Genomic DNA, 14258 nt, shown 5'->3' with positions numbered 1-14258 from the left:
AGTCAGGTAATGAGTACATTTCTTTTTAAGCAATGTCACCACTTCCCTTACCCAGTTTTTCCTTTGCATCCCCACCTACAAGTTATATAGTTCATCTTCCACATAGTATCTACTGAGTACCACTGCTGCATTTTTTTCACCTTTTGTCCCTCCATTTCTGTGTCCCTCCCCACCAAAGACAGATAAACATAAAGGGGGGGGAGCCCAAGGGAAAACAAAAAAAAAAGCAAAAACAGACAATGCCATCTTCACCCACAACAGTGAAATGAAAACCACTTGTAGAAACATAGATTAATCTTTTGGGAATTTGATAAAATAAGAGAAAAGGTCAGTTAAACAAAATGAACAACTATTCAGCCTAAACTTAAGAGCGTGTGGAGTTACTTGGGATCCTATACCTCATTTGCTATTGTTTTCAATGCATAAAATACCTATAAATCACAAATGTATTTTCTAATTTCATCCTTTGGTAATATCTTTGAAACAATGTTGTATATATTATTCATAGTAGCTTCTTTTCCACATTTTTCATTTTTATATTCCTTGGATGTTTTAATTTTCTTTTTTTTTGTGTGTGTGTGTCCGGTCGTGGGGCCTGAACTCTGGGCCTGGGCGCTGTCTCTCAGCTCTTCAGCTCAAGGCTAGCGCTCTACCACTTGAGCCACTGCGCCACTTCCGGATTTTTTTTTTTTTTTTGCTTATGTGGTGCTGAAGAATCGAACCCAGGGCCTCATGCATGCAAGGCAAGCGCTCTCCCACTGAACCACCTTCCCAGCCCGGATGTTTTAATTTTCTTAGAACATCAGTCCTTATATTACCTTTCTTTTTTACCTCACCCTTCCCTGTTTTTGTTTTGTTTGTTCTTTTTTTTTTTTTTTGTGCCAATCCTGGGGCTTGAACTCAGGGCCTGGGCACTATCCCTGAGTTTTTGTGTTAGCAGTCTACCACTTGAACAAACCCACAGCTCTACTTCTGGTTCCTGCCCAGGCTGCCTTCAAACTGTGATCCTCAGGTCTCAACCTCCTGAGTAGCTAGGATTACAGGAAAGAGCCACCAATGCCCAGTCATTCTTTAATAAAGCTGTAAAAAAATATTTTTAAGCTAATGACATTATTCTAAAATTCAGGTTCTTATGAGGAAGTCTTAATTTCAGGACCACCTTGCTTTTATGAGGAAGTTAACTTTTCATATGCATTTTTTATTCTATGATATATATATATATATATGCTTATAGCCTTATGTTTACTCTAGTTATTTATGTTTATTTTTTTATTTTATCACTTATTTTATTGACTATTAGGATACATATAGCATTTATTACATTGATGACATTGTCATAGGACAATGACACCCTACCTGAGATCTAGGACTTTCACAGAGAAGGAAAACATGTGTGATAATTGGCCTCTTACTCCACGATGACCTTTTTGGCCATACTGGAATTTGAACTCACAGCCTAGAAGGCCCAATTTATGAATGGGTTGGCGTGTGTTAGTACACCTGACTCTGGAAATGGAAGCTTCCAGGTGGTTCCTAGGACCAGAGATCAAGCCCCAGCGGTGGCCAAAATAGAAATAGATGCATATGCAGCTTGTAGTATACAAATTATTTTTTTAGAGAGGGCTAGAGATGTCTAGGTTATTAAATTATATATACTATGTGACTCCCAGTTCTTAGGTATTTCATTATGCCCCCAGGAAGTTAACTCTTGACTAGTCTTTTGTTCATTGTTAGCCTTAGTATATTAAGTATAGATCATAGCTGCTAATGGTCTTAATCTCCAACTCTACTTGATTTTCTTGTTTGTTTGTAATTTTCCAGGTAATTCTTTACTGTTAGCTTATGCTTTGTATTTCCTGAGAGATTTACATTCAGCTTAGGAGTTTCAGTGCAAATTGGCCTGTGTAATAAAAATGAATATTCTCTAGCAAGCATAACACCCTGAGTTCTATTTTCAGTTACCTCTCCCTTCCCTCCCCAAAATTATTTTGTGACCTTTTCTTTTAAACAAAGCACTCTTTTATTAGATAGCTAACTTGGAACTTATAGTCCTTCTGCCTGGGCTCCTGAGAGCTATAATTCTTAGGCATGCCCCACCATACCTGCCATAACTCCATGACTTCTCTAGGTTCTGAAATCAGGCAGTGTAATGTCTGCTTTTACACCTTGATGATTAGTCTTAGTTTAGTTTTGTTCCATATAATTAGAATAACATTTAAATATCTTTGTCTAGGTAAAGGCAGTTTTACATATCATTTTGTTTATAGGAATATCTTCGCCAATACTAGGAATATGTCATGTAAATAATGTCTCTAAGCATTAAAATACTTAAGACTATGGCTAACAATTGTTTTTTTCCTCTCAGCAATGTCTTTAAAAGTGCCTTAAATAAGATAAATGGTGTCTTCATGACAGTTAACGCTACGTGACTGGGTATTTCCTAAGAATTTTACTTGTATTTTTTTCTAAGGGTGCCTGGTAGGGTCTGAGGTACATAATCTTTGTTTAGGTGAAAATTGTTTCTTGAATTACTGAGTTTTTACATAGAGTATTTAGGATAGAATGTGTAGAGGGTCCCCAGTGTGTCTTAAGGTAATGAATTTCTCCCATGTTTATATTCAAGGTTTCTCTCTTCTTTGCTCTCAGGCAGCCCATCAGGTCGGTGAGGATGAGATAAGCTTGTCCACTCTGGGACGAGTTTATACTATTGATTTTAATTCTATGCAGCAAATCAATGAGGACACGGGGACAGCACGTGCCATTCAGAGAAAACCTAACCCCTTAGCCAATACTAACACTAGTAAGTATCTTTTGAGTTAAATAGAACTCTACTATTGTAATATTTTTATTTTCATTATCATAATTGGTTCATTGCATATGCTTAGGAAGTTGAAGTAATTGCATAACACTAATTTGTGTTTTTCAAATTATTTGCATTAATTCATATATGATGTGTCCCTGCCAAGATAAAGTGCTTAAAGTGATGTCCAGTTAGAACTGGCAGTGTAGGTGATGATTTATTTATATGTCCTTGCTCTATTTTGTATCCATCCACTAGATTAGTTCTTTCCAACTGTTTTCTTCAACTTACTTGTATTTTTGGTGGTATTAGAGTTTGAACATAGGGCTTCACACTTTCTCTACCATTTTACCATACCTTATCCCTGCTTTTGACTGGTTATTTTGGACATAGGGTAATGGACTTTTCTGCCTGGGTTGGCCTTGAACTATATTCTTTCTAAGGAACCAGATAGATAAGTAATACAGCTTTGTAGATCTTTTTTTTTGGTGATCATGGGGCCTTGAACTCTGGGCCTCAGCTGTCCTTGAGCTCTTCAGCTCTAAGGCTAGTGCTCTACCACTTAAGTCACAGTACCACTTCTGGCTTTTTTTTTTTTTTTCCTGCTTATGTGGTACTAAGGAATCGAACACAGGGCCTCATGCATGCCCCAGCTTTGTAAATCTTATATTTCTTTATGTCTCATGATCACTGAAGTTTGCATCTGCATACACCCTGTAAACAAATACACAAGACTACATTTCCAATTTATTTAGAAAATCAAATAGTAGAGTAGATTGAGTTTATGTACTTTGATATTGCTAACTCTGATATAGATGTCATCAGTTACCATTCAGTACACATACACACTTGAGCAAAGTTTAACCCTTTAGCCTACCTTTTAGAAATACTGTCCACTTACTGAAATCTTCCTGCTTCTGTTTGTTTATTAGGTCTTATTTCTGAGGTTTAAGCAACACAGTAGCTCTTTTTGCTTTAGTTATTTTCATATAGGGTCTTGTGTTCCCACCTTCCCCACTTTATTATGTGGAGGCCTCTGTGTGTCTGTAATTAAAGGCATATGCCATCACTTTCTGCTTGTTCTTTGGAATAGGATATTTTTAACTTGCTTGATGCGTTATTTCGTATTATTCCTCCTATTTCTGCCTCTCACAGAGCTGGGATTATAGGCATGAACCCCTGTGTTTGGCTGAAACTGTGTGTGCGTGTGCGTGTGTGTGATGGGACCTGAACCCTGGGCCTAGGCACTGTCCCTCAGCTCTTCAGCTCAAGGCTAGTGTTCTACCACTTAAGCCACAGTGCCACTTGGAGCATTTTCTGCTTATGCAGTGCTGAGGAGTGGAACTCAGCCCTCATACATGCAAGGCAAGCAGTCTACCACTGAGCTACCTTCCCAGCCCTCTGCTTGTTTCTTAACAGTATTTTTGTTAGTCTTGAAATTTGCCTAGTATATATTAGTAAAATGAAGAGGGTATAGTCAGCACAGTGATACCTTGTTATTTCAGCTGACCAGAGAATATCTAGAGTTTTCTATTTTGTCTTAATGTTTGTCCTTTATTTATAGAGTAGCTATTATAGATTTAGTAGTATTTGGAATAATTTTATTGACCTGGTTACTTTATTTTTTTAATAGCTTGTTTCTGAAGTCTGTTACTTTGGTATTGTACTTTTTTTTTTTAAGGTGGATATTCAGAGTTAAAGAAGGATGATGCTCGAGCACAGCTTATGAAAGAGGATCCGGAACTGGCTAAGTCTTTTATCAAGACATTGTTTGGTGTTCTTTATGAAGTATATAGTTCCTCAGCAGGACCTGCAGTCAGACATAAGTGCCTTAGAGCAATTCTTAGGATAATTTATTTTGCGGATGCCGAGCTTCTGAAGGATGTTCTAAAAAATCATGCTGTTTCAAGGTATGTTGATGAAAACACTAAAAGCACTTTACAAGTTAAAGTTTCTGAAGTTATTTATTGAAAGTAGTATGGCCAAAAATAATGACCAAATTTTGTCCAAGTTTTAAATACAAATGCTTTCTTTTTTTAGTCACATTGCATCCATGCTATCAAGTCAAGACCTGAAGATAGTAGTTGGAGCACTTCAGATGGCAGAAATCTTAATGCAGAAGTTACCTGATATTTTTAGTGTTTACTTCAGAAGAGAAGGTAATGTTATTCATGAAAATAAGTTAATGTTCACTTTTTCCGATACTACCTCAATACGAAAAATTTTCATCAGAATGAAAACTGTTTTCTTTTCAGTACAAGATACTTACATGCCATAATAGCTTGTAGCGATTTTTTATAAAATATGTGTGTAAATACATAATTGTTTGAGATTCACATGTCAACCAGTAAATACTAGTCAGTGACATTTCCATATACCCTCAATTCCAGAAGCAATCATACTTTTAAAGTATAGCTAATTTATGTTCATCTAGAAAGATTTCCTCAGAAAATAAGATGCTACTTTGTTTCCCTCACATATTTTTATAACATAAATGTAAAGATTGGTATGAGTTCTGTCCTCCTAATTCGGCTCCAGTAATACTGTATTGTCTTTTATAAGCATATGAGTTTTTATTGTAATTTCTTGAAAAAAAAATGTATCCTTTTAGTCAAGGTGCTAATGTGGTCTGGCATAAAATTATAATAAGCAGTAAGTATGGAATAAATTGTGACTGCTGAAAGATATGATGGAAACTAGATTCTTCAACAGATCAATTTGATTATATGCACATTCACTCATATAAATTCATATTGTTGACACACAAACTTAGATATGTATCCTGCCACTATCCTAGTCCAGATAGGAACACCCTGTCTCACAGGTTACAGTTTTGCTCTATTTATTCACCTTCAATAGTGTTTGTTAGTAGCTGTCAGTATGACAGTATGTGATTTTGTCTCCTTTAGTCCTATTAGGTCTTTTCCCCTATGCTGGCTGTCACCAGGTGCACTGGATTTCTGAAATTCATTCTTACTTATATAATGGATATTTTGAATTTTAGGTTTTTATATGATCTATTTCTGAAGATTATAATATATTCAAATTTTCTTATTTTTCTAGCTTTGTCGTCTATACTTCCATCCTTATTTGGTAGCTTTTTTTCAAACAGTTCTCTTCATATCAGTGTTTTAACATTCAGGGATTTTATAATGGTGGGTAAGTAGTTTTACCTCTTGATTAAAATTGACTCCTTTTCATCCTTGTAATTATAAAGGTGTAATGCATCAAGTAAAACATTTAGCAGAGTCAGAGTCTTTGTTGACAAGTCCACCAAAGGCATGTACGAATGGGTCAGGATCCTTGGGGTCTACTACGTCCGTGAGCAGTGGGACAGCCACAGCCGCCACCAATGCTGCAGCTGATCTGGGCTCACCTAGCTTGCAGCACAGCAGAGATGATTCTTTGGACCTGAGTCCTCAAGGGTGAGTCATAGTTCTTATGTTCTTTGTATTTAGCTTTGCTTTGGTACCCAAGACTCGTATAGACCAATGTTGTTAAACTGAAGAAATGTGGGAAAGGGAAAGTCAGTATTGCGGATTGAATTCAGGCCCTTTGCACATTCTAGGGAAGTGCTTCTACCTCTGCACTATTATTGCCCAGTCCTTTGTCTTTTTTGTTAGGTGTTCAATGAAAATGGAAAAGATAATTTTGGAAACCTATATTCAGTCTTGTTTTGACACTATTACTTATGATACCTAAGAGAACTAAGGCTCAGAGACATTAGTGATTTACACAGTGTTACACAGCTACTATTTCACCCCATGTTTCTGTTTCCATAATTGTGTTTTGCATTCAACTACTATAAATAGGTCTTTGATATATTAAAATTTTAAAGTTTGCCAGGCTCCTCTGGCTTTCACTTGCAATCCCTTTTTCACAAGGCTAAGAGGTAGAGGATGGTGGCTTGAGTCCAACCAGAGCAGAAAAGTCTGCTAGACTCCATCTCCATACTAACTAGCAAAAACCACCTGGAGATGTGGTTCAAGTGACCGAGCTTAATCTGATCAAGTAAAGGACCCTAAATTCAACCTCCCCCCGCCCCCCAGTACTAACTCCTAAGTCCACATTGGAAACAACACAGAAACCTAATTTTCCATTTACCTTTTACTGTTAAGTGGACACATATACCTTTTTCTTAACTAAGAATTTTTCCTTAAGGAAAAATCTCTACTTCCACCTGCTAGCTTTTTAATCTTTGTTATACTGAACTACTAAGAATGCTGTAAACCCCTGCTGTGTGCTAGTGCCTGATAACCTATAATCCTATTTATTTGGGAGACAAAGAATGTGAGGATTGTGATTCAATACTAGCAAGGGCAGAAAAGCTTGTGAGATTCCTTCTGAACCAATATCTGGTCATAATGGTATGCCCCTGTTGTCCATCCCAAGCTACATGGGAGGCTGAGATGTAAAGGTAGAGGTTCTGGGCCAGCCCCGGCAGAGAAAGTGAGGCTTCATCTGCAATGAGGAAAGCTGGATGTGTTGATGGATACCTGTGAGCCCAGAAACTATGGGATGCACAGGCACACTTGAGTATCCTGTCCAAAAATAACTAGCAAAAAACGGGGCTAGAGGCATGGCTCAAGTGATAGAGCCTCAGGTGCGAGGCCCTGTGTTCAGTTGCAGTACTCTTTTTTAAACAATTGAAAAGACAGGGGCTGGGAAGGTGGCTCAGTGGTAGAGTGTTTGCCTTGCATGCCAGAGGCCCTGAGTTCGATTCCTCAGCACCACATAAGCAAAAAGAAAAAAGCCGGAAGTGGCGCTATGGCTCAAGTGGTAGAGTGCTAGCCTTGAGCTGAAGAGTTGAGGAACAGCGCCCAGGCCCAGAGTTCAGACCCACAGCCGGACCCCCCCCCCCAAAAAAAATGGTATTTGGTAAAAAATTGAAAAGACAGTTTTGTTTGTTTAAATTTTGTTGTTAATGAAGCATATTACTTTTAAGTATTTGTTAGAAGCTTGAGCATTGTGATACGAATTCAATGTGATAATAAACTAAATTTAGTTCTAAAGTTTAGAATATAAGACTAATACTGCATGCTCTCTTTTTGATCTTGATAAAAAAAAATATACTAGTATTGAACAAGTAGAATTCACAAAGTAAATTCAGTGAGCTTTAACCTTGGAAGGGGCGTGCTTAAGAAGGTTGCCTTTTCAGTGCCACCTGTGGCAGTTTGCCATCCTAGCCTTAATATGATTTTGGCAGTTCTGTAACTTGTGGCAAACAAAGAGAGACTTCTGGTATGCTGATTTTCTTTTAGGAAAACCTTTGTCTTTAGGTATTATCTATCACTACCAGGACAGGGCCTGAGGAATGGGGCCTGGAGAATATTTATGTCTTTGACCTTTCCAGTTCTGAGCCTTGTACTTGCCTGCCCTGACCCTCCTTCCTTCCTTCTCATAGCCACTTTTGCATGCTGGTTGCTACAGTAACCCTGGTTGATTGCAGGGTTTTGCTGTTTGATGCCATCGTGGTGCCCACAGTGTTAGGTCCTTAGAATTTCAGGATATCATGAAAAAGAGCTCAGACAAATATCGCATTTCTGAGCCATTTTAAATTAAGGAGCTGGAGTTGATTAACAGTTGATGATACCAAAGGAAGAGGGAAGTGCCTTTTTCCAATATTTTCAGTCTTAAGTAGTTCCACATTCCAAGTGAAAAGTTCTAAGTAATTTTATTTTTGAAATAGAAGTTTTTCAAGTATATTTAAAGTTTATCTTTTGGAGTCCATGTATTGTGTTTCATAGAAACGTCAGGTGTTAGAAACTTTTTTTTCCCAATTTTGAGTACTGAACTAAGTGAACCTGATACTTTTTTTGTTCATCTTAAGTACTTTTATTTTCATAAGAATCTACTACTGTTTCAAGTTTTTAGTAGTGCTGAATCAATGGTCTTAGCCAAGTGTACTATTGCAATCTAGTGTTAAGAACAAAGGCTAGGGCTGGGAAGTTGGCTAAGTGGTAGAGCGCTTGCCTTGTATGCATGAGGCCCTGGGTTCAATTCCTCAGCACCACATAAGCAAAAAGAAAAAAGCCAGAAGTGGCACTGTGGCTCAAGTGGTAGAGCACTGCCTTGAGCTGAAGAGCTAAAGGACAGCGCTCAGGCTCAGAGTTCAGGCCCCATGACCAGACCAAAAAAAAAAAAAAGAACAAAGGCTATAGTCAGGTAGAGCGTAGCCACAGGCAGGGGAATTGAGTATGAGGCCAGCCTTGATAGGTATCTCTCTCTCTCTCTCTCTCTCTCTCTCTAACACACAAACACATCCATCCATATATGATAAATATATATGAATAAGTGCTATAGACAGCTCATTAATACTTCTTATACAGAATAGGTTTACTAGTAATTAGATTCATGTGTATGTGTAAAAGTCATCTAAACTGTTTATAAATGCATTAATTTGTGATGTTACTGCCATGAAATAATTTTTTGTAGGGTATTACAGTCTGTATTTTGATTGCTTAAATATTAGGTGCCATGAGTATTTTCTTGCCATTTAAGTTAGGGAAGAAAGATAGCACTAGATGGAACATATTGTTTCTAGTTGGTGTTAACCTAGTTCTTACTGTCTTGATTATTTGTACTGTGTGTTTTTTGTACATTTAATGAATTGTATCTTTTAATAAAGATGAATACATAGATCAATCAGATTCTGTTTGGTAATCATAGCCTTTGTACATCTCTAGAGTGTGACTGGCACAGATGTAGCATTAAGTAAAGGTGAAGAAAAACATCATGTTACATAATTTTTTATGACTTACTATATCTGCTATTTTTGGCTTTTCTCAATGGTAATTGCTAATGTCATTTTTTTTCATGGGATAGTCGATTAAGTGATGTTCTAAAGAGAAAACGACTGCCAAAACGAGGGCCACGAAGGCCAAAGTACTCACCTCCAAGAGATGATGACAAAGTAGACAATCAAGGTATGTTCTTAGATGAAACCTGGGCACATGGTGGGGGGGAAAATGGTAGCATACGTTGTCAGAGGAAGTGTTCTTAACTCTTGCAGCTAAAGTTATTTTAAATTTAATATTCTCTCTCCCTCTCCTCCTCTCCCCCTGTCTCCCTCTTCCTCTCCCCTCTCTTCCCCTCCCTCCCTCCCTCTTTTTCTCTTTTTCTCTCTTTCTCAGGGCCTGGGTGCTGTCCCTGAGTTCTTGTGCTCAAGGCTAGCACTCTACCACTTTCAGCCACTTGCGGTTTTCTTAGGGTTAATTGGAACTAATAGTCTCAGAGACTTTCCTGCCTGGGCTGGCTTCAAACTGTTATCCTTCAATCTCAGCCTCCTGAGTAGCTGTGATTATAGACGTGCGCCACCAGTGGCTGATTTTCATTTCTTTATAGCTTGCTTGCTTGCTTTTTTTTTTTTTTAAATCAGTACTAAGCCATTTCATCTGTAGTAAGCCAATTTAACTACAGTTCTTTTTTCTTTTAACAGCTAAAAGCCCCACTACCACTCAGTCACCTAAATCTTCCTTCCTGGCCAGCTTGAATCCAAAAACATGGGGAAGGTTAAGCGCACAGTCCAATAGCAACAACATTGAGCCAGCACGAACTGCAGGAGTTAGTGGTCTTGCCAGGGCTGCCTCAAAGGACACTCTATCCAATAACAGGTAAAGTTGGGGGAAAGGAAGAGGTGAAGAATTCTCTATTGCTTCTATTTGAATCAGAAAATCTTAACATTATTTAGCATATTTAGAAGTGATACATGAAAATAGAACTTCACAGAAATGGCATAGCTCAAGATTCTTAATTCATGAATCCTTTGTCCTAAGTTCCAGTTTTATATTCTGACATAAAAACATCATTGAAGCTATAATACATGTTCAAAACCAAATTTTGTTCTCTGTGGAACCTTTCAGTTGTATTCCAGACAAAGAGAAGTTACCATTTTCTCTGTTTTAGTGGAGAGGACTTTTTGGTTGTTGTTTGTTTGCTTTTAAGAACCTGGAACTCTTATCAGCCATAAACTCCTTCATACCAACTATGGATTTAAAAGCACTGAAAAAAAAAAAAACTTGGTGTGTGTGGGGGGGGGAGAAACCTCTGTAAGATACAACTATAGATTATCATCTTCCCAAATTAAAAAAAAAGGAAGGTGGCTTAGTGGTAGAGTGCTTGCCTTGCATGCATGAGGCCCTGGGTTCAATTCCTCAGCATCACATAATCAGAAAAGGCTAGAAGTGGTTCTGTGGCTCAAGTGGTAGAGCACTAGCCTTGAGTTGAAGAGCTTAGGGACAGGGCCCAGGCCCAGAGTTCAGGCCCCACAACTGACCTCCCCACCACCACCACCAAAAAAAAAAAATTATGATTCCGATGCCACTGGGAAAATAATTTGTTTGACTGAGTTGATGGCTGTATTTCTGAAGTTTGGCAGAAGCTTTCAATGTTTGTAATTTAATCATCCAGTTCTCATTTGTCAGAGCATATTGTGTACCTAAAGAGGTACATATTTCTGGTCTATAACTTAAGCTATCCAAGGACATTACAAATAATATTTGAACTTTAATAAATCAGGTGAAATTGAATTTGGGTGTGAACACTAAGATTTTTCATTATAGGATTGTCCATAATTAGAACATCTTGTTTACTGTCCATGTAATGGCCCAAATGATTTGGTACATTGTAGCCCATTTTCAAAGTGACCTTTGAATTTATTATTCTACAAGCATAGGCTAGAAAGAATTTTCTTTTGATCAAAAGTTGAAATTTTTTCTCTGTGCACAAAATAAGACTTTAATATCTCTTTTTCTTTCTTGAAGAGAAAAAATTAAAGGTTGGATTAAGGAGCAGGCACATAAATTTGTAGAGCGCTATTTTAGTTCTGAGAATATGGATGGAAGCAATCCTGCACTGAATGTCCTTCAGAGACTTTGTGCTGCAACTGAACAACTCAACCTCCAGGTATGGTGTCTGCTGCATCTTTCTTGCCCTTTTCAGTCTCTGAAAATGTTTTCTAGCTTTCTATGGGTTTAGCTAACCTAGATAACTTTTTTCTTTTTTAATCAGACATTGATCGTTGACTGTCATAGTTCATCATTTTATTAAATGTACTAGAAATCTCATCTTTGACTTTTTTCCTTCTCTTCCCATTACCTGATAATTATGCATAGATTTCAGAAATGTCCCTTGAGCACATCTCTCTTCAAAGTTCTTTTCAGGTACAGATAAGAGTTGATGGGCCTCTCTACCTCTTGTATATACACTCAGGGTCACATGGTAGTTAGTGGCAGGAGATTTATCATCCTTTTATATTCATCTAAACTATCATGGTATTTTTATTTATGTATTTTTGAAGTTGCTTTGTAATTCTGGCTTATTTTTCCCAAGGAAGTGTCCAGTTCATTAGATTTTAAATAAGCTGCACCTTATGTGTCTGTTGGTTCTTTTCATTCTGACATTAGAATCCAGTATTATTTTTTAAAATGTTAGTTTGAATATTTTTCATCATGAAATATTTATAATTCTCTATATAAGGCCCTTGTACTAAGAATGAAACTGTTCCTTATCTACCTTTTTATAAAAAGGTTCAGAATATATTTAATTCCTTTTGGGGAGATACAAATTATACATTTTATTATTGTTTAAATCAATATAGAAATCCTATTCCTGTTTATTTCAGGTGGATGGTGGAGCTGAGTGCCTTGTAGAAATCCGTAGCATAGTCTCAGAATCAGATGTTTCATCATTTGAAATCCAGCATAGTGGATTTGTGAAGCAGCTGTTGCTTTATTTGACATCTAAAAGTGAAAAGGATGCCGTAAGCAGAGAGATCAGATTAAAGCGATTTCTTCATGTATTTTTTTCTTCTCCTGTAAGTTATCTAATAATACTTGTATTTCTTAATCTAACAATCTTGTGTTCTGATGCCAGTAATAATTTGTAGTACGTGTTGATCAAGATACTGTGTGTTGCTTATCCACATTTTGTGCATAAAGCACTGTCTAATAGTTTTCAAGAGTATTTTATTGCCATTTATAGTAAGTATTTCAAGCCAATATCAAAGATCAACTCCCCTTCCTTCATCCTCAGTGGTAAGAACAAGAGCATAACTACTCTGATTTAACTCATATTTTCTCATTTGACTGTTTTAGAGCTAGCCAGGAAGTTTCTCTTTGGATTAAGAATTACTCTCCTGTCAATTAGCAAATCTATGTAACCCTGTTCATGGTAGATTCAAAGGCATTTTTGAGCACTGCTTATAGTCTACTTCTTCACTTGCAGGGGTATCTAAAACAGTTGTTAATCTATTGGAGATTTAATATATGTGTTTCAATGTTGGGATATAGTTTTATACCATGCTTGAGATTATGGTTAAATGTGTAGTCTCTTATCTGAAACTCCTGGGGGAACTGTGGATATGGTGTAAAAGCACCATCCTAGAATGCCCACATCTCCCCTTCCCCGCTGCCCCCCCCCCCCCAATAACTGGTATGGTTTATCCCCTGAGGATGAATGGCTTTCCAGAGTTCTATAGTGCAATACATTAATAATCTATAATTTATTTGGAAACTTTGTCCCAACCAAGACTGGTTGGTCATTAAGGATAAAAATGAAGAGTTGAATACTGTAAAACTGCTTTCTCAATTTTTTTGTCAAGATGTGTTTCAATTTTTAAAAGGCTTGCTTAACCTGCTTAACCTGCCGGTTTACTTATAACTTAGCTTCCAGGAGAAGAGCCTATTGGACGAGTAGAACCAATGGGTAATGCACCTTTATTGGCATTAGTTCACAAGATGAACAACTGCCTGAGCCAAATGGAACAGTTTCCAGTCAAAGTGCATGATTTCCCCAGTGGAAATGGGACAGGAGGAAGGTAAGGACCACTGCCTGGGTACACCCTTGCCCCTGGAATTTAGTATTTACTTATATTAAGATAAAGTAAAAAGAAGCAAAAGGTCTGGCAAAGTCTTTGTCTGAAAAAAAACATTACTTAATATCATACCACATGTCTTAAACATGAGGTTTTAAAGTATGTAAACAGTGATACTTGAGAACTATAATAATAAACTTAGTTAATTTTCCATTTAAAAAAAAATTAAACTAATATCCTTTACCATTTTTCCCCAAAAAATTGTGAGTATGGCAATAAAATTTTTGTATTCTCTAATATGTGATACTGGCTTTGACCTTGTATTTAAGAGTTCATTTTGAGGTTTCAATATAAACTTCTGCTTGTTCTATAATATGATTTTAAAGACCAGTGGAACATTATAGAAATAATTATTAAATTTATTTTGGGGTATGGAAGTATTCTTGCAATTAGAAGTCTAGAAAGTGATAATTTGTTTTAAAATCCAAATGCATGTGCACATTTAATTTTAAAGCACCAAAAAATTTGGTTGAATAAAAACAGCATCTGTTTTTTTTTTTTTTTTTTTTGGATCCGGTCATGGGGCCTGAACTCTGGGCCTTGGCGCTGTCCCTCAGCTCTTCAGCTCAAGGCTAGCGCTCTACC

At 37.1% G+C, this 14258-nt stretch overlaps 1 protein-coding gene across 8 annotated transcripts in view; it reads left to right on the top strand.

Moving 5' to 3' along the window:
- Trip12 (thyroid hormone receptor interactor 12) overlaps positions 1 to 14258 on the top strand; it is a 124866-nt gene that overhangs the window by 82250 nt on the left and 28358 nt on the right. For 6 of the 8 annotated variants that reach the window (XM_013027177.1, XM_013027111.1, XM_013026960.1 and 3 more), the window contains 9 exons: positions 2647 to 2800; positions 4482 to 4710; positions 4841 to 4959; positions 6018 to 6225; positions 9626 to 9726; positions 10239 to 10413; positions 11563 to 11704; positions 12423 to 12614; positions 13465 to 13616. In XM_013027177.1, coding sequence (XP_012882631.1) covers positions 2647 to 2800; positions 4482 to 4710; positions 4841 to 4959; positions 6018 to 6225; positions 9626 to 9726; positions 10239 to 10413; positions 11563 to 11704; positions 12423 to 12614; positions 13465 to 13616 — 1472 coding nt within the window. The remainder of the gene's footprint in view (positions 1 to 2646; positions 2801 to 4481; positions 4711 to 4840; positions 4960 to 6017; positions 6226 to 9625; positions 9727 to 10238; positions 10414 to 11562; positions 11705 to 12422; positions 12615 to 13464; positions 13617 to 14258) is intronic. The other 2 variants (XM_013027037.1, XM_013026887.1) reach the window with 1 other exon arrangement.

The sequence above is a fragment of the Dipodomys ordii genome, unplaced genomic scaffold, assembly GCF_000151885.1.
Source record: "Dipodomys ordii isolate 6190 unplaced genomic scaffold, Dord_2.0 Scaffold1, whole genome shotgun sequence".
Taxonomy (NCBI): domain Eukaryota; kingdom Metazoa; phylum Chordata; class Mammalia; order Rodentia; family Heteromyidae; genus Dipodomys; species Dipodomys ordii.
Note: the sequence above shows the minus strand (reverse complement) of the source record. Positions and strands in the feature narration are given on the sequence as shown.